This window comes from Artemia franciscana, chromosome 9 (assembly GCF_032884065.1).
Source record: "Artemia franciscana chromosome 9, ASM3288406v1, whole genome shotgun sequence".
Taxonomy (NCBI): domain Eukaryota; kingdom Metazoa; phylum Arthropoda; class Branchiopoda; order Anostraca; family Artemiidae; genus Artemia; species Artemia franciscana.
Window position 1 is genome coordinate 21,114,570 of NC_088871.1, and position 19,405 is coordinate 21,133,974.

At 36.8% G+C, this 19,405-nt stretch overlaps 1 protein-coding gene across 1 annotated transcript in view; it reads right to left on the bottom strand.

Annotated features, from left to right (window-relative positions):
• The window catches only part of LOC136031127 (aryl hydrocarbon receptor nuclear translocator homolog), a gene marked incomplete at its 3' end in the record, with an annotated part of 112,238 nt that overhangs the window by 59,731 nt on the left and 33,102 nt on the right, over positions 1-19,405 (bottom strand). Inside the window, 1 exon segment of the mRNA XM_065710444.1 lies at positions 12,119-12,285. Coding sequence (XP_065566516.1) covers positions 12,119-12,285 — 167 coding nt within the window.

Below are 19,405 nucleotides of genomic sequence, written 5' to 3' on the forward strand. Positions count from 1 at the left end.
TTTTTAGTAATTTCAACTATTTATTCTACGGCCTTTCTGATTGAGGGGTCATTTTTAAAGAATTGGGACAAAACTTACGATTTAGTGTAAAAAGCGAAGCATTAACGAGGGGATGATCCCCCTCATATACAAAATAAAAATTTAAGAATATAGAAGTTTGTTATATAAGTTAATTCTTAAGTTACGTATATTTTTTACTAATTAAAACGTTCGTTAAAAATTGAAAGTTCTAGTTGCCTTTTTAAGTAGCCGAAAAATTGGAGGACAACTAGGCCTCCTTCCCCGCCCCTTATTTCTCAAAATCGTCTGATCAAAACTAAGAGAAAGTCATTTAGCCAGAAAAAGAATTAATATACAAATTTCATTTTAATAATTTATGTGCGGAGAGCCAAAATCAAACATGCATTAATTCAGAAACGTTCAGAAATTAAATAAAAAAAAACTAGTTTTTTTAACTGAAAGTAAGGAGCGACATTAGAACGAACAGAAATAACTCCGTGTATGAAAGGGGCTGTTCCCTTCTCAACACCCCGCTCTTTACGCTAAAGTTTTTACTTTTTAATAAAGTGGAATTTAGAGAAAGAGTCAAACTTTAGCGACTCTGTTGAGAAGAGAACAGCCCCTTTTATACACGGAGTAATTTCTGTTCGTTTCAAGTTTTAATGTCGCTCCTTACTCTCAGTTAAAAAAAAACTATTTTTTTTATTTAATAAGAAGTAAGAGCATGGCAAGATCTTTTCAATAGAATGATGGGAAAAGACATGAAGGTTTCAAGAGGTTCGCAGGCATGTCAGCAAAGACGACACACACTAAATTATCAAGAAAACTGAAATAAATGTTAAATTTTTAAAATGGTGGATAGATTTAATAGCCTAATAGTGGGAAGTAACACACCGTATGGTGGTAGGACAAAATAGAATCGGAGGCGCAAATTAATGTATACCAACGACATAAAGTTGGCTTTTCCTTGCCTTGAGGAGATCGAGTAGATTCATCGCAATTTATAAGCCAATTATAGCGAACAAAAGTTATACAAGTGTGAATACTGAAGAAGTAAGTCCACTTTCTTCTGTTCGTCCATTTAAACAGTAAAGAGGCTCACAAACTGAAGTCCTCGATGGAAGCCATCATGGTGTATCCCTCAAACATTATACACCCAACTCAAATAATATAGTAAATAAATGGTGACCCATGGATATCGATGATACCACAGATCATTAATTAGAAAATTCAAAATTGTGTAGAAACTGACATGACTTCACAAAGCACTCAATTCGTTCGACAGATATTAACAACCATAATTATAGGTCATATTATCTGGCCACCTAACTACTATGGCCGTATTTGTCGGATAACACACCCAACCCCTTAATTCTGGTTTTGTGCTCAGACCTTCGTTCTCAGGTATGAATACAAAAACGTTATAAGTCACCTTTAATGTCCCTAGACAATCACCTACAAGACTAATTAAGTTAGTCTTTTCTTCCATCAAAATGGGAGGCAAAATGTGAGGACATCGGCTCCTTAATTCTAAGGTCAGAGAAAAACAAGGATGAGAAAGGAGGGTGGTAAGGAATGACGGAGTAACAACACATATTTTTAAGCAAGTCCAAATTTTCTCCTTTTTACAGAGAAGTAAAAAGTCTGATGCCGGAAAAATTACGATAGTGGTGAGGTTAGATTAATCATACTGAAATATACTAATATAAGATGAAAATACGACACTTTAGAAACAAAATTATGGAACACGAAGAATTATGGTGGGGAGGGGGCACACAGAACGTATTATATTAAATACCTAACATAACATAATCTAACCCGACCAAAATACCATTTCTATATATTAAAAATAAAATTACCTAAAATGCAGATTTCAACTGAGCCTAAGCTAATTTTCTTCGAATACCGACAGGTACAAACTGACAAACTGACAGGTACAAATTGCCTGATCTGCAGATCCAAACTCTCGAGTATGTACTGAATAAGACACAAGTATCAAGACAGTCTTGATTACATGACGAAAAAAAAAACAACAAAAAAAAAAACAAAGCGATGACTGATGACAAATTTCTTCGCGAAAGAAAGTGACTTTCGATACAGCACCATCTACGTATTGCCCATCTGGATAAACTATCCATTTCTTTATTGACAGCAGACTAAGCTCAATAACTACTTATCAAAATTCATAAAAAGTATAAACAAGAAACGCTCCGCTATTGATAAAAAGTTCAGATTCTGAGCTAATTTACTATTTCATAGACAATTTTCTTCGTGTTTTCATATCTATTTTCACGTTGTCATGGCAGCGGAGTGCCTACAGCCCTTCTTCAAGTAAAAGAATATTTTTGCGGAAGGACGTAAAACTTTGATGAATGGCAGCTTGGGTATCATATTTTAAGAACACGCAATAAACTACTTGATGGTTGATTGATCCCCTAAAAACCAGCAAAACGTATTGATGAAAAGAACATAATGTACTCAGTTTCTATTTACACATTCATAAATAGTCTCTAACAGAAAAAGAATTCCTAATCTACGACAAGATTATAAAGATCTTAAATTTCGATTTTTGGAAAAATGTACCCACGTTTTCGATCGATTTCGTTTTTATTTTGAGTTAGAATCAAATGGGCTTTTGTTTATAATAGCTCGTTGTATTTCAATATAATACTCAAGTTAGGGAATCTTTGGGCTTTTATTCTTCATTCTAGAGCATGTCCGATATGGCCCCCAATTTATTAACTACGTCTAGAAATTTGGGCTCCTTTAAAAAATAATATTGAAGCATACCACAAGACCTCTTAAAATCCAAATTAGGAAATGTCAGAACAGGTTTGAGCTGCGAATGCTTGCTCCGTCTCGCAGGATCTGAGACTTCATTGAGTTACCACTACTAGTACCCTCTTGTAAGTTCCTAAGGTCATAACGCAGGACTGACTCCGATTTATTCAACCGAGAAACTGCTAGATTCAAATTTAAGCCGTCTTGATTAGCTCATCGACTAGCTTACTGTCTCAAGTGGTTTGGACTGCCTTTTACTAACTGCATTGGGACTCTCACGGCCACCTAATACTCAAAGTGCCTTTTTGGCTCCTAAATACCGTCCCCGGAGCAGTTTCCTCACATTATGACGCAAGAAATTGCCCTTGATCGCACAGTTCATGGTAACAAACTGTATAGTAAGGAGCGACCTTGCTCAATAGTAACCGAAACTAAAAAATGAAGTTTTGATACCAATAGTTACATCAAAAGAATTGCATTTTTATGCTGATTTTAAATATATTAAGTTTCACCAAGTTTAGCTTTACCCATCAAAAGTTACGAGTCTGAAAAAATTTGCCTTATTTTAGAAAATAGGGTTGTCCCCTCCTCAACGCCTCACTCTTTATGATAAAGTTTGACTCTATCTCACAACTCTATTTTTCAAAACAATAAAAAACTTTAGCGTAAAGAGGGAGATGTTGAGGAGGGGACAACCCCTTTCATATACGGAATAATTTCTTTTCGTTTTAAGTTTTAATGTCGCTCCTTACTTTCAGTTGAAAAACTTTTTCTCATTTAATTTTCTTGAATAAGCCGACCATGCAATAGTGTTTGAGACAGTGTACAATTGACTGGATAACCAATTGAGGTCAAGGCAGGTTCACACAAAAACTGCCTCGAACTTGTCCTACGAAATAAGGGCGATAAGTAACTGAATCAAGTAGAAACCAGCAAGTGTGCAAGAGGCTTTTGATGGGCACGGGATGTATGTCTTTCATAGTTGATGTCTTTTGTCCGCAGTCTTTTGTCCGAAGTCCCAATAAGACATTTAACTAGTTTTTAGTTTTCAATTGCAGCACCCGCAGTAAAACTAATGACATTAAACCTCTCAAGAATCTCCTTCGCGATTGCCAAATACTTCTCTCTTCCTGTTTGCCTTCCCCATATTTTTTCAGGAACCCATTTAGAGATGGGTCGATTCTGGCTGAACTTAGAGTCACGCCACTTACCCCTGTTCCAAATCAAATGACGAGCAACACCAGGACTCGCACTCTTGTCCTAACGGACAAAGAGTTCGAAGCCCAGCGAACATACCACTCAGCTGGAGACGGCCTAACTGATAGAAACACAAGAGGAAAAAGGACGCGTGAAATGGAACATATCACGTTTTTTTCTCGATATCGCTCTTCATTTCTTCTCAAGGTTGTCTCGATCCCCATAAATTCATATTTTTTGTATACCTTACTATAAATTTTTTTTGTACGCTACCTTTCCCTACCATAAATCAAGTAAATCAAATGTATTTAAGCTTATTCTGCTTCTATTAGGGAAGCCTGCATCAACGAAAAAAAAGAAAAAAACATACGGCTAAAACCGTACGGCGTAAACAGCTAAAACCCAGAAAGAAAAAAATATATATATATATATATATAAAAAATGAAAAAACAATATACAACACAAGAACACTGTACGACCGTACTTTATCTCTTTGCTTTTCAATGTTTTTTCAAGATTACATATTATAGACTTGATGTTTTAGTTGTCAATTATTTTAATTGTGTTTGTGCTTTATCATATTCTGTCCTGTTTCTTTCCGCGAAATTATTCATTTAATAAACCCCCCAATCGACAAAGTATAACGATCAAGTCTCCATAGCGGCAGTTTCAAATTCAGAAGCCCTAGATTCCAAGAGAGACTGCCCAATTCCCTTTAGGAAAAACTTGTCTTCTTCATTTATAGTTGATAGCTTTGTTTCACTTAAAAGTTTTCACTGCTTTCTATGTCTTCCCAATAGTTTCATTTCATGTTTTCCAATACCTTTGGCTTCTCTTGGAGCTATCTTTCATTTTCCATATTGATAAAATAACGTTTACGACTACATTTAAATTTTCAAGTTAGCCAATATTTGATACTATTGGGACCACAAGGACGAATCAACAACTGTCTTTACTCACACTAGCTTGTTTGTTTATTCAAGCAGAAATTTTATTACCCTGAAGGTTTTTGGGAGAAGTTGATTGTCTTTTATTTTCATTTTTTCAATTTAGGATGCCTATAGGAATGTCAATTTAGTAAATCGATACAAGTTAGTAAAATGAAAATTTTTCCCGAGCGTAGCGATTTATATCTGTAATAGTCTATATTTTTGTTTATTATGTTAAATAAAGTCTAAAGTCAAAAGGAAGCAGGTCGCTACTCCTTACAGGAGGGTAGCAGGGCATCTTTCAACAGAATACCTTTTTCACCTTTACGACCTTTTTCAGAAACGCTTCAGTAGCATTAAAAAAGCGTCTAGACGCTACCTTATGCGTGTACCTCTCGAGACGAATCTGAAACGTCCTAAAAACAAGAGCTAAGAGCTTCTTCCCACAAAGTTTCATTACGATCCCTCCACTCTAAGCGTTTTACAAGATTTCCGGTTTCCCCTCCAACTCCTTCCAATGTCACCAGATCCGGTCGGGATTTAAAATAAGAGCTCTGAGACACAAGGTTCTTCTAAATATCAAATTTCATTAAGATCCGATAGCCCGTTCGTAAGTTAAAAATGCCTCATTTTTTCTAATTTTTCCGAATTAACCGTCCTATATATATATATATATATATATATATATATATATATATATATATATATATATATATATATATTTTAGGGGACCAGCTCACTCCCTAATAGGAGGCAACACAAAAATTCCGATTGTCATGGTTTTAAAATTATTTTGAATCTGTTACCACTTTTCTTACTTGAATAGTTTATCTAGAAATTCACTGGAAAGATTAACAAATAAAAAAACGTACACCTGACTTGAAATATATAGACACCAAGTCTCCCTCCACGTGCGAGGGTCGAAAGACCTTGCCTCCAATAGTAGTTTAACCTCTACTAAGATCTAATACATATGTGGCGTCTCGTGTATCTTTCAAGGAATATCTACAATACCTTGTCGGTCTTCCTATTTTTACTAGTAATCAGCAGAGCAATAAATTTTGAACCAGATACTTGCTGCAATTGGCTAAAATTGGGTTATTTAGTTTCAAATTACATTTTCTTTCGATATAGCTTCAATTACCCTTGTATATTCATACCCAATAAAACAATGGAAATTCCAAAAATTGCCAGTAAAGAAAACGCAAAAAGAAAGATGGATTAGTCTCGTCAAAGGGTGTTGCAACTATCTCAGAACAATGAAGTGAAAGTACTACAACACTGCCATTCATTATGGGGTCTAAGGTTTTAGCGCTTTCTAACAGAGCTTTATGGGTGGCTCAGTCTTCATTTACCACAGAAAAATGAAGTTAAAGATGAGACAACATGTCGAAATAATAGATAATGACGCTAAACTTCATTTAAACCCTAACATAATGAGTTTTGTTCAAAAAAGTATCTGCTTTGTTCTTTAGCAATACAGGAAAAGAGGAGGGGAGCCAATATTTTGAGAAGGGGACTAATACTGTAGAGAAAATATATTAGATATAATTTCGAGGTAAATCTTCCCCTCAATTTCCAAATGTTTTAATTTTCAAGCGGGTTGGCCCACTGGCACTGGTTTTTAAATGAACCATCTTTACTTTAAAATGGTCCACATCTACTTAAAATGTTTAGACGTTTGAATGATATAGCGTTTTTCCATCGTATAAAAACTGTTAGTTTGTTTTACACACTAGCAACAAATGATAGAGGTAGCAATAGAGACAGAAGCAAAAGGACTAGCACCACAAAATAGCTCCTCCCCTCCCCCGAAAAAACCCTGCAAGAAAATGTGTTTTATTATTTCAACAGCTTTAAACTAAAACTTTTGCCATGGACCCATTTCGACTCTAGGTGGTTCTGGATATATTTACACTTATACAGCCCCACCTAATACAAGCACACTAATGGAATTCCATATTTATACTCAGTGGTACTCAAGTGGTACTAGCATATCCTAGCTCCCCAAAAAAATTTCTCCGAAGAAAATTCTCGCCGGACAATCCCCCCTCCCGCGGACAATTCCCCTCCGGAAAATTTTTGACACATGCAAAATTTAACAGCCAAAGAGAAAGTATGACAAATAAAAAAAATAAAGAAAAAAAGGAATTTCGCAATATTCTGCCGGTATTCCAAAATATAGACAAAACATATGGTGTGGAATATTCTATAGCATTAATTTTTATGTTTTTATTCATTTTTTTTCTAGTTTCGGGGGGTTGAGTTATCACATCTGGGCAAGATAATAGTAAAAAAACAAAAACTGAAAACCAAAAGTTAGTGGCAACTGTAGAAGGGTTAGTTAAAGATACAAGAGCACAGAGATAACAGGCTGGGACAAGGAAGCACAAGTAATTACTTCCCATGGACTTGGTCTGATACCGGCAACTATAGTACATAGAACGTTTCTTTAACCTTTATATTACCATACTACGATAACTCAATCGCCTGCCCCAAAAATACAAAAGAAGAAATAAAAAAATAATAATAAAATGTAAGGATAAATCCTGTAAGATATTCTACACCAAATATTATAAATGTGTTTTGGAATATAGGTAGAATATTCCAGAATCCCCTCTTTTCTTTATTCTTTTTACTGATCTTAATTTCTCCTTCGCTTCTTCCACAGGAGGTGGAGGGGAAGTATACTGGTACCTGGAATATTCGAGAATCCCTTCTTTCTTTATTTTTTTATCTGTCTTTGGCAGCTCAATTTTCTATGTTTTTTCTAATTTTCCACGGGGGGGATTTTCCACCATTAATTCTGGACGGGGGCATTTTCCTTAGGGTGGGAATACGCTAGAATTCGATTAAAGTAACCAAGAAACCCAACTTCTGCTATTTTCAACAATTTCCGCACTAGTTTCCTCCATAAAGATAATGCTTATGTTTTCTTACTACTGCAGGAAAGCATGAAAATAAATAAGTGCTCACCTCTCACACATGAATATCCTATATTTAGTAAATTCAAGGATTTAAAAAAGGAAGTAATGGAAACAGCTCGGTATACCTTTTGGGGATTTTTATACCGTCTGCGGTTTTTTTTATTACATTAACTTTATACAGAACTGTATAAATTTCTTTTATCAGAATAGAAATAAAGCCAATTGTTTTCATATAAAATAAAAGATAAAATCGTCAACTAATCTGGCAATCCACAATTCTAACTTGCTGGAATTATTCCTCTGAGTAAAAATAGCTGTTAAAATATTTAAAACAAGGAAAAAAGAAAAAGAAAGAAGAGAAAAAAATTATAGGAGCACAAAAGAGACAAACTGGGTTTGGATCGAAAATCATGTCTTTTCTTGTAGATCCAACAGAAACTGAATCATGACTCATTGTTTTCGTTTTGATCAAAAATAAAATTAATTCGATGTCTAGTTTGACTCAAATTAAAGACAAAAATATAAAAAAAAATTACACGAAAGGCTCCGTATTAAACAGAATATGTCCATTATTTTACAGTTTGATCGAAGACCTGACACTTCAATATAGATGAAATAAAGTATCCTTTAGTGCCTGCGCGAACTCAATTTTAACTCAAGCATTGGCTGAAATAGTTTTGAAGTTGTTGAAGGACTCTAAAAAAAATCTAATGTTCTCTCATTAGTAGATACAGTGGCAGACTAAATTCGCCTGACTTTATGAATTGCAAACAGGTCTTAAAGAATTATAACTAAAAGCATCCAACTGAAATTATTTATCAGCGAGAGTCAATATCTCGGAAGAGGCCTTTTTCAAGCTCCTGTCTACGCCAGACGGCTTCCCATTGATAAGACTTAAGATAATTTTTTGAATAAGGTTTCATTGACTTGTCTTAAGTTTTTCTTACAATCAAGGTTAGCTTAGAACCTCCGTCACCCAGACCACAGGACTTGGCAAGGTGGTTCCTAAGACTTAAGCCCGATGAAAATCCAAACTTGAATTTATCGAAAAACTATTCATGACAATGAACGGTAAATAAAGTGCGAACCTTGTCAATAGAGACCAAAACTCTAAAAACTGAATTTGATAACAATTTATAAATTAAAAGATTAGCTTTTATGATGATTTTAGAACAACCAGAGGCTCATTTAAATGAAAACTCCAAGTAATTTTTCTTCCAACTTATAGAAGAGATAACACTGCAGCAGAATACTGATTTCTGTCATTTTAGCAGCAAAATCAGAATTTTGACTAGCATAGGGACAAATATTTTATCGATATAAAATTATGGGGTGCCTAATCAGTTTGGAACTATCAAAATGGTGTTTATATAGTATACTAATTTAAGACCCATTGAGTAACTTGGTAGTGAATTTATCCTTAAATATTGGCATTCAACCAGAATAAACAGTTGGTAGTGTTTATATACTTATCCCAGGGGAAGAAAAGTGGACATTGTATTTTTAATAATAAGTTAAATCATTAAATAAGTAAGACATTAAAACTTGAAACAAAATTTAAAATCATTAAAACTTAACGTAATGTTACATGTTAGGAGCTGTCATTCTTTTCACCCTCTCCCCCCCCCCCTATTTAGATTTTTTTTCATTTTAGCACATTGATAACAAATGTTCAAATACAAGAGTAATGTAATGAAAAGTTGAACTTTTTTTTGCAATACTTCGAGAATAAAACGACGCACTTAGTTCTATGCGCTTTAAACAATAATTAAATATAAAAAAATAAGTTTTCCTTTAACTGAAAGTAAGGAGCGACATTAAAACTTAAAACGAACAGAAATTACTTTGTGTATGAAAGGGGCTGCTTCCTCATCAACGCCCCGCTCTTTACGCTAAAGTTTGACTCTTTCTCTTAACTCTACTTTTTAAAACAGTACAAACACAAGTAAATGTTATTACAAAAAGAAAAGTAAAAGCCACCCCCCATAAATTGCCAATTCAAAGCTCTAAATAATAGTTCCACTAAATACTGGGGGAAAACTTCAGGCGTCCAGAAAACATCGATCTATTCTTGTTTATCCAACAGACTAAATACTAGGTTTGACCATTTTCTCTTTCTCTGTATAAAATCCAAGGATAGAAGTGCTAGCTAATTATTGTGGGTTCCACTGAACTAATTTCTGTTGATTCGACTGCATTCAAGAAATAATAGAGGAGTTGCTAGGATACCATGATGGACAAATACGTATTAGAAAGCCCTTTTTTTCAATGACTTGTGAAGAAACCTCAAACATAAAATTATATGGGCCACGTCACCTACCTAGAGCCAAGAAGCCAAAACTGGAGAGGGCAGTGTATAATAAGTGACCCGTTAAGCTATATTGCAGGCTCCATTTTTACACAAATTCTTGACTTCTTAACGATGGGAGAGCCAATTCCATGGGTAAAGGGTTACTATTTCCCCGTATGTAAAACTGTGATTTCATTTGTATAAACCAATAAATCGTATGACACTCCTCGAAAAAATTTTATTCATAGGGCTTATTTTATTCCAAGGGTATATTTAGGTCTTATGGTGCATAAAGAGTCACCATGAGCCCCAAATATACCAATTGCAGCAAATTTAACATACGCTCAACAAGTACGGAAGAAAGCCTTTTGAGGTGGGATATCATTCCTATCAAGGTCGTATCCTAGCGGGTTTTGGGGGTTTGAACCCCCCCTCCCCGAAATGTTTGCCCGACTGACATATTATAAAAATACGTCATTTTTTCTTATTTTTAGGAATTACCCCCCCCTCCCAATTGAGCGGATCCGTTCCAATTATGTAAATCACGTATGTAAGACTTCTGCTTATTTTTCCCACCAAGTTTCATCCCGATCCCTCCAATCTAAGCGTTTTCCATGATTTTAGGTTCCCCCACCCCAAACTTCCCCCAATGTCACCAGATCCAGTCAGGATTTAAAATAAGGGCTTTGAGACATGATATCCTTCTAAATATCAAATTTCATTGAGATCTGATCATCCGTTCGTAAGTTAAAAATACCTCTTTTTTCTAATTTTTCAGAATTAACCCCTCCCCCAACTACCCCAAAGAGAGCGGATCCGTTCCGGTTATGTCGTAGGACTCGTGAATATTTTTCCCACCAAATTTCATCCCGATCCCTCCACTCTAAGTGTTTTCCAAGTTTTAGGTTTCCCCCTCCCAACTCCCCCCCCCCAATGTCACTAGATCCGGTTGGGTTTAAAATAAGAGCTCTGAGCCACGATATCCTTCTAAATATCAAATTTCATTGAGATCCGATCACCCGTTCGTAAGTTAAAAATACCTCATTTTTTCTAATTTTTCAGAAATAACCCCCCCCCCCAACTACCCCAAAGAGAGCGAATCCGTTCCATTTATGCCAATCATGTATCTAGGACTTGTGTTTATTTTTCCCACCCAAGTTTCATCCCGATCCCTCCACTCTAAGTGTTTTCCAAGTTTTAGGTTTCCCCCTCCCAACTGCCCCCCCCCAATGTCACCAGATCCGGTCGGGATTTAAAATAAGAGCTCTAAGACACGATTTCCTTCTAAACATCAAATTTCATTGAGATCTGATCACCCGTACGTAAGTTAAAAATACCTCATTTTTTCTAATTTTTCAGAATTACCCCCCCCCCCCCACAACTACCCCAAAAATAGCGGATCCGTTCCGATTATGTCAATCATGTATCTGGGACTTGTGCTTATTTTTCCCGTCAAGTTTCATCCCGATCCCTCCACTCTAAGTGTTTTCCAAGATTTTAGGTTTCCCCCCTCCAACTCCTCCCAATGTCATCAGATCCGGTCGGGATTTAAAATAAGAGCTCTGAGACACAATATCATTCCAAACATCAAATTTCATTAAGATCCCATCACCCGCTCATAAGTTAAAAAATACTTCATTTTTTCTATTTTTTTCGAATTAATCGGCTTAATACCAAGTTAATACCAAGGTTAATACCAAGTGCCATAAAAACGATTCAAAAAAAGAAGAAAAGTGATGAAAAGTGTTCAAAAAAAAAGATTAAAAACTGAACTATTAGCTCCGCTACTTTTTTAAGAACAGTGCAAAATTTTATTCGTCTCGACTTCAGAAACAATCTTAAGACATACTCATTCAGGGAAGCAAATAAAACCCTTTTATTGTTTTTGTCAAAATTTTACTAAAACGACCAAGGTTCTGTTTTTTTGTTAATGTTCTGAATTTTTTTTAAATAGCTAGATGATAATTAAAACAAAAAGGGAGGTCAAAGCCTACCAGTCATGCCTCTTAATCCTTTCATATGCGCGACAGCCATTCTTAAAATTGTCAATTTGTCTGGCTTTCTGGCTAGCGCACTGCAGGTTGGTACCATATCTGACAACTCTGTTATATAGGCTGTCATTTTATTCCGTCTTCTTCGTTCTATCTCACAATGGTTTTCTCTGCAAATAAAAAAAACAAGAGGGTCCAGTTTATTACTTTTGTTTTTGCAAATAAGTAACTCTATTATGTTCTGATAATAGATACACAGATTCTTACTGAATAACCAGATATAAACCTTTTATTATGATTTCCCTTTTTAACTTCTGTATAATAATTAATTTGACTGTTTTCACATCTCCTCATAGTAAAAAGCAGTATACAAATATAATTGCTCTGCTGCTGTCAATAGGCGTAAACCAGGGTTGCCATCTGGGCACTATTCCCGTCAAAGTAGCAATTTCCAACTGGTTCCATTTCAGGTTTACTTAAAAGGTAAAATGCTGACTGAAAAAATGAATTGTATTGTAAAGACCAGAAAATTATACCGAGCATATTTCGTGATTTGCTTAGAACACACCATAACTGATAGAAGATCAGAGATAAAACGCTATTAAAACCACTGCAGAGCGGTTGGTTCTAAATTCATAACTTGAGATAGTTAGACTACAACATGGTTGATATATGAATAGCATGGATTAACTCCACAAATTGAACAACAGGAATAGTATAGGTTAAAAATTATTTTGATCGCAGCATATTATCATATTCGATTTCAGTGAATCGACGTTTTCGCTTAAAAAGAAGCTATTCCAGTTACGGATGGGGTTGTAGCCGGAACATCCTTGATGCACATGAAAACTAAAAGAAAAAGTATAGATCACAATTAGCAACCAGTCTCTACGATTTCAATCAGCTCTATTTCCTTTTGCAGTTGTAACCAGAGCAGTCTTAATTTATAATGAAACCGGTACTAGCTTAAGTAAGAAAAAAAACAAAAAGTTAAGCATTCGTAAAATCAAGAAATCCCACCTAGTTTAAGACAGAATGAAGTTTTATCCCTTAACTGGTAGGATGTTTTTTTATATTACTCACGGTAGGGTGGCGTCAAAATGACCACACTCTTCTGAAGGGTACCAGTAAATAAAAACATTTAGTTGGAGGCATGAGCTTTTATTTTCAATTATATTGACATAACAACCACTGAAACCAATAGAAAGTTTGTTTCTAGATGCAGCTTGAGCAAAAAGTCACTGCATGTTCCTTACAGACACTATTTTTACAGATGGCACAGCCTATGTTAGCCTTGTGGTCCTTTTCACTGAGACAGATACCAAATCGAGCTCGTTTGGCTGCAGAATGTTGTTCCCCAGTGTTCTGGTTTTCTGCAAAGGGAATCCCAGTAACCTGTCATGGAAGTCGACGAAGTTCTCGTGGCAGAACTTTGTTTGCAGATTTGATGGTGCAGAATGGTCGGACCAAAGACACGCCAAACCTTATGAGGACATCACAATGGGAAATGCTGTTCTTTTGATTGCTAGTTTCATTTACAAGCACAGAAACGTTTACAACAGCAACGCCTAATAGAGCAAAAAAACACTACCATTGGCCAACGGTGTGTTCTACGGCTTGTGGTATAGTTCGCGCATTTCTGGTCCAAACTGTAACCACTCTTTGTTGAGTTGCAAAATTCAGAACTTTCCAGTTTCCCCTTGTATTCGTCGACTTTAGGTGTGTGAAGCATCGATGATATCAACACGACAGCCTTTCTTTTCTTTGGCACATGAAACCACTGTTTTATTGCTTCTAAAGCCATAAGAGTGAACTCCCTTCCTGGCAAGTTTTGTTTGGCGGGATACTGTCAGGTATTTCGCGCATGTTTTTCTTTACAGTACCTATATAGGTCAGCTTCTGTTTTGGAAGCTCATTCACGAGCTGAACGGAACTGTACCAACCGTCCGCCGTGATATTTCTGCCTGGGCCAGAGATGGTCCTCGTCAAATTAAGAGCTGTCCTAGTTGGTACCGAAAGATGCTCGGTTCCAAGCAACTTTGTCTCCCTTCCACAGTAAATGAGGGCATCACGGAGATAGAAAGTACGGGTGTCTGCTAGTAACTGCATTTTGATGCTGTATTTGTTGGATTTTGTAGAAATGTACATACAAAAATCATATCTGCCTCTAAACCCGATAAGCATCTCGTCGATAGTGACAATGTCTGAAGGAGAGTCAAGTTTGCTGCTGTTTCCAACATACTGCTTGTACATATCGAATATCGGTGCAAGCGGCGTTCCTCTTGCTAGACGGGTCGATGGATCGTCAAAGCAAAGGCAGGCCTCAATATAGAGGAACCTTTTCAGGCTCATGGTCGCTTGAAAAAATATCTCTCCCAATCCAGTCGCTGGCAAACAGGCCAGTTGCATCTTCTTTTCCTGACTTGATAACTCCGACAAGTTATATGAGACCAAAAAATGCCCGAAGTTCTACCTGGTCAATTGGCTTCGTATATGTCTGATTATCCAGCAGTTCGGCTTCAAAACTCGCACGACAAGAGATCCGTTTTTCTGTTGGTATGCCCCACCACTGCATCAATAATATTTTCAGGGAAAAGAAGACTCCAAGCAGTTTCTGGTTGCAAAGGTTGACCTGTGCTTGTTGTTCCTTTGGGACCAGCTCGTTCAGTCACTATGTTTATACCTCTGGTTCAGCTCGGGGGGTGGTGCACTTTTCGACCACTTTGTTGTTCTGTCATGTCTAGTAGCACATCCTTGAGAGTCCACCATTTAGTTCTCTGAGAAAGAGGCACATCATCGAGATCTGGCTGACCTGGAGCTGGTGATGGCTGTTCTCCAAACTGACTTGAAGGAGCGGTAGCTTCATTGGATTCTTCTGATGATGAAATTTCATTTGGAACAAGGTTTTCCTGCTCGTCATTTGATGGTCTATAGTCTTCGTCGTTCTGGTTGTCGGATCCCCATGAATAATCGTCATCTTCTTCAAGTATCTGAATGCTATCTTCCTCGGTAAGGCACTTCTTAGCTGGGGTATCCATTCTTTCTATTAGGGAAAAGAAAATGCAAAAGTTTTCCATATGAATCAATTTTCGACACTGAAATCCGGAAAGAAAAGGTGAAAAGGGCCAAAAACCGAGAAATTAAAAAGTGAAAATCAACTAGAATTTATGAAAAAGCAATGAAGTCATTCTTGGCAATGACAGAAACGTGCAATACTAGCAACAAATATTATATTTCTTCAAAAACCAAATCTTCATTTTCCTTTTTGTAAAGTTAATGTTAGGGTTGGGTCAAAATGACCCCAGGCCACTCTTACCTCCTCTGCCCTTGGCGGCAGCTAATCGACTGATTATGTGCTTCAACACCACAAAGTTTCCGGAGAATAAACGAGAAAACAGCGCTTTGTTCTTAAAGGCATTGGAGGAACACACTCTTGAGGGGTCTTTGGGGTCAAAAAGGCCCCACCCTACCAGTTAAGGGTTAAATCGTATACATCTTGGGTCTGACTATATGGCACCAAGAGATCAAAAAACTGCTTTAACACAGGGACAGATCCAGAGTGAAATCTTGGGGGAGGCCCAATGTGACAAGGGTGCCAATGAGTAAAATCTCTTGGGGGCCAATGTGACAAGGGTGCCAATAATTGACCAGACTGACAAATTTATTATAAAAAAGAGTAAAAAAACACGATAAAAGGGCACCAGAAAAAACTGGGGACCCCCTACTGGGGGGACCCAGTAGGAGTCTCCTTGACCCCCTGAATCCACCAGTGCTTTGACAACCTCTTTTCAAAGTCCTAGCGGACATCATAATGATGCCAAAGCCTTGTCTCTTTCCTGTCAGGTTGTAGCAATAAAGGTCAAATGAGTCGTCAAAAAAACTTGAAAAGAATCAAGTTCCCAAAATTATTCCATTTTCTTCTTAAAAATACTAATTTGATCCCTTTTGAACTTACTGCAATTTAGGGAACTATATCCAAATGGGCTTAGCTAATCGGTTGAGGCCCCTCGTCATACTTATGTATTCACTCAATCCTTTTAAGGTCGGGGCTAGTCATATTAGCTTTAAAATAACACTTATCTTTAAAAAAAACTGTTCGAGTAATTCTGGATTATCAATTAATGTTTTATGATTTTATTTAATTATTGAATATTCTTTGGAACGAGAGTTTCATTCTACAAAAGGCATCAGCCAAAGATCAAGAAAATAGCCAAAAAGAAATTGCTAATTTTCAACACATTTTGCAAAAACTCATCTTCAGAGGGTTCTCGTATTGCAAAACAGTAAAACTACCACAGAAAATTTGTTATTCAGCTTATTGCAAAAGTCTATTTGAATAAAAATTTCCAGTAGAAAAAACGAACTACTACCTCAATAAAGTACTTCGATTCCAAATCTACAAATAGTTTAAACATGGAGTTAATCGATTTGGCTTCTGAACAGCTAATATACAGGGTCAGCGTCTCCTGTTCAGCAAATCTCCAAATAACAAATATAGCTCAATAAATGCAGCAAACACAATTGTGACGAACATATTGAGCTATATGTGCTATTCTGACTGCTTGTGAGATTTGAAACTCCATAGGACACAGGTTAAATAAAGGTCAAATGAAAAGTTTATAAGATTTTCTTTAGCAATCTTGGACATTTAGTGAATCGAATTTTGGACGACTTCCGAAACAAAAGCAAGTATAGTGCCTATTACTTATGACTCCACATCAGGTACAAATTAAACGTGTCTAACTACAAAGTAAAGAACAAAAGCACGTTCCACAGCCCATTTCAACATAAATATTTATGCGATATTTAAAGGTTAGCGCTTGGTTATTTTTTTTTACACATGCTTAAGACAATTAGACCACCTGCATGGAATTACTTGCCGTTTTGCAATTTCTCGAAGCTGAAACGGTGATTTTGTGCCATAAGTAAAATGCAAAAAATATATAATTACTACAGGATATAAATTCAGTTACAAACTTGACGGAAAAAAACAAAACCTACAAACAAAATCACAAATCAGTTTATTTAAATTTAGCTTCCGGACAAATTTGAATTTTGAAATAATAATTAAAACAAGAGCTAAGAGCTCATATGGCACTTGTGACGAGGTCAGAAGAGCCGAGAGCTCATATGGCATGAGCTCTAACAAAATTCTAAGAATCAATAGATTAATTTAAAAGGAAAATCAAGAGGCTTAACGCCGGTCGGGATTTAAAATAAGAGCTCTGAGACACGAGGTCCTTCTAAATATCAAAATTCATTAAGATCCGATCACCCACTCGTAAGTTAAAAATACCTCATTTTTTCTAATTTTTCCTCTCCCTTCATCTCCCCCAGATGACCAAATCGAAGAAAACGACTTTATCAAGTCAATTTGTGCAGGTCCCTGACACGCCTGGCAATTTTCATCGTCCTAGCACGTCCAGAAGCACCGAACTCGCCAAAGCACTGGACTTCCCCGTAACACCCCAGAGAGTGTACAGCAAGTCCGGTTACGTCAATAACGTATCTGCGATATTTGCTTATTCTACCCACAAAGTTTCATCCCGATCTCTTCACTCAAAGCGTTTTCCAAGATTTCTTGTTTTCTCCAACTCCCCCAATTGTCACCAGATCTGGTCGAGATTTAAAATAAGAGCTCTGAGACATTAGTTTCTTCTAAATATCACATTTTAAAAATACCACATGAACGGTCACCCGTTCTTAAATTAAAAATACCTCAAATTTGCAATTTTTTCCGAATCAACACCCCCTCCAACTCCCCCAAAGAGAGTGGATTATGTCAATCACGTATCTAGGACTTGTGCATATTCTTCCCACAAAGTTTCATCCTGATATCTCCACTCTAAGCGTTTTCCAAGATTTCCGGTTCTCACCCCCCCCCCCAAAAAGACACTGGATCCGGTCGGGATTTCAAATTGAGAGATCTGAGTTACGAAGTCCTTCTAAATATTGAATTTCATTAGGATCTAATCACTACTTCGTAAGTTAAAAACACCTCATTTTTTTTAATTTTTCAGAATTAACCCTCCCCCCAAACTCCCCCAAAGAGAACAAATCCGTTCCAGCTATGTCAATCACGTTACTAGGACTTGTGCTTATTTTTTTCCACCAAGTTTCATCCCGATCCCTCCACTCTAAGCGTTTTCCAAGATTTTAGGCTCCTCCCTCCAACTCCCCCCAATCTGACCGGATCCGGTCGAGATTTGAAATAAGAGCTCTGAGGCACGATATCCTTCTAAATATCAAATTTCATTAAGATCCAATCACCCGTTCGTAAGTTAAAATACCTCAATTTTTCTATTGTTTCCGAATTAATACCCCCTCCAACTCCCTCAAAGAGAGCGGATTCAGTCTGGTTATGTCAATCACGTATCTAGGACTTCTGCTTAATCTTTTCACCAAGTTTCATCCTGATCTCTCCGCTTTAAGCATTTTCCAAGATTCCCCCCCCCCGACTCCCCCTAATGACACTGGGTCCAGTCAGGATTTAAAGTGAAATATCTGAGTTACGAGGTTCTTCTAAATATGAAATTTCATAAAGATCCGATCACTCCTTCGTAAGTTAGAAATAACTCATTTTTTCTAATTTTTTCAGAATTAACCGTCCCCCCATCCCCCCAACTCCTCCAAAGAGAGCGAATCCATTACGGTTATATTAATCACTTATCTAGAACTTGTGCTTATTTTTCCAACCAAGTTTCATCCCGATCCCTCCAATCTAAGCGTTTTCCAAGATTTTAGGTTCCCCCCTCCAACTCCCCCCAATGTCACCGGATTCTGTCGGATTTTAAACAAGAGTTCTGAGACACGACATCCTTCTAAATATCAAGTTTCATTAAGGTTCGATCACCCGTTCTTAAGTTGAAAATACCTCATTTTTTCTAATTTTTCTGAATTAACCCCCCCCCCCAGATGATCGAATCGGATAAACGACTATTTCTAGTTTAGTCTGGCCTGGTCTCTGATATGTATGCCAAATCTCATCGTCCTAGCTTATTTGCGATCGCTATATGCCACTTGATATTTACCAAGTGCCCTCTTTGGTGGAGTTGGGGGGGGGGGAGCAATTCGGAAAAGTTAGAAAAAATGAGGTATTTGTAACTTACGAACGGGTGATCAGATCTTAATGAAATTTGATATTTAGAAGGATCTTGTGCTTTAGACCTCTTATTTTAAATCCCGACCAGATCCGGTGACACTGGGGGGAGTTGGACGGGGAAACCGGAATTCTTGGAAAGCGTGAAAATTGAGGTATCTTTATTTTACGAATGGGCGATCAGATCTTAA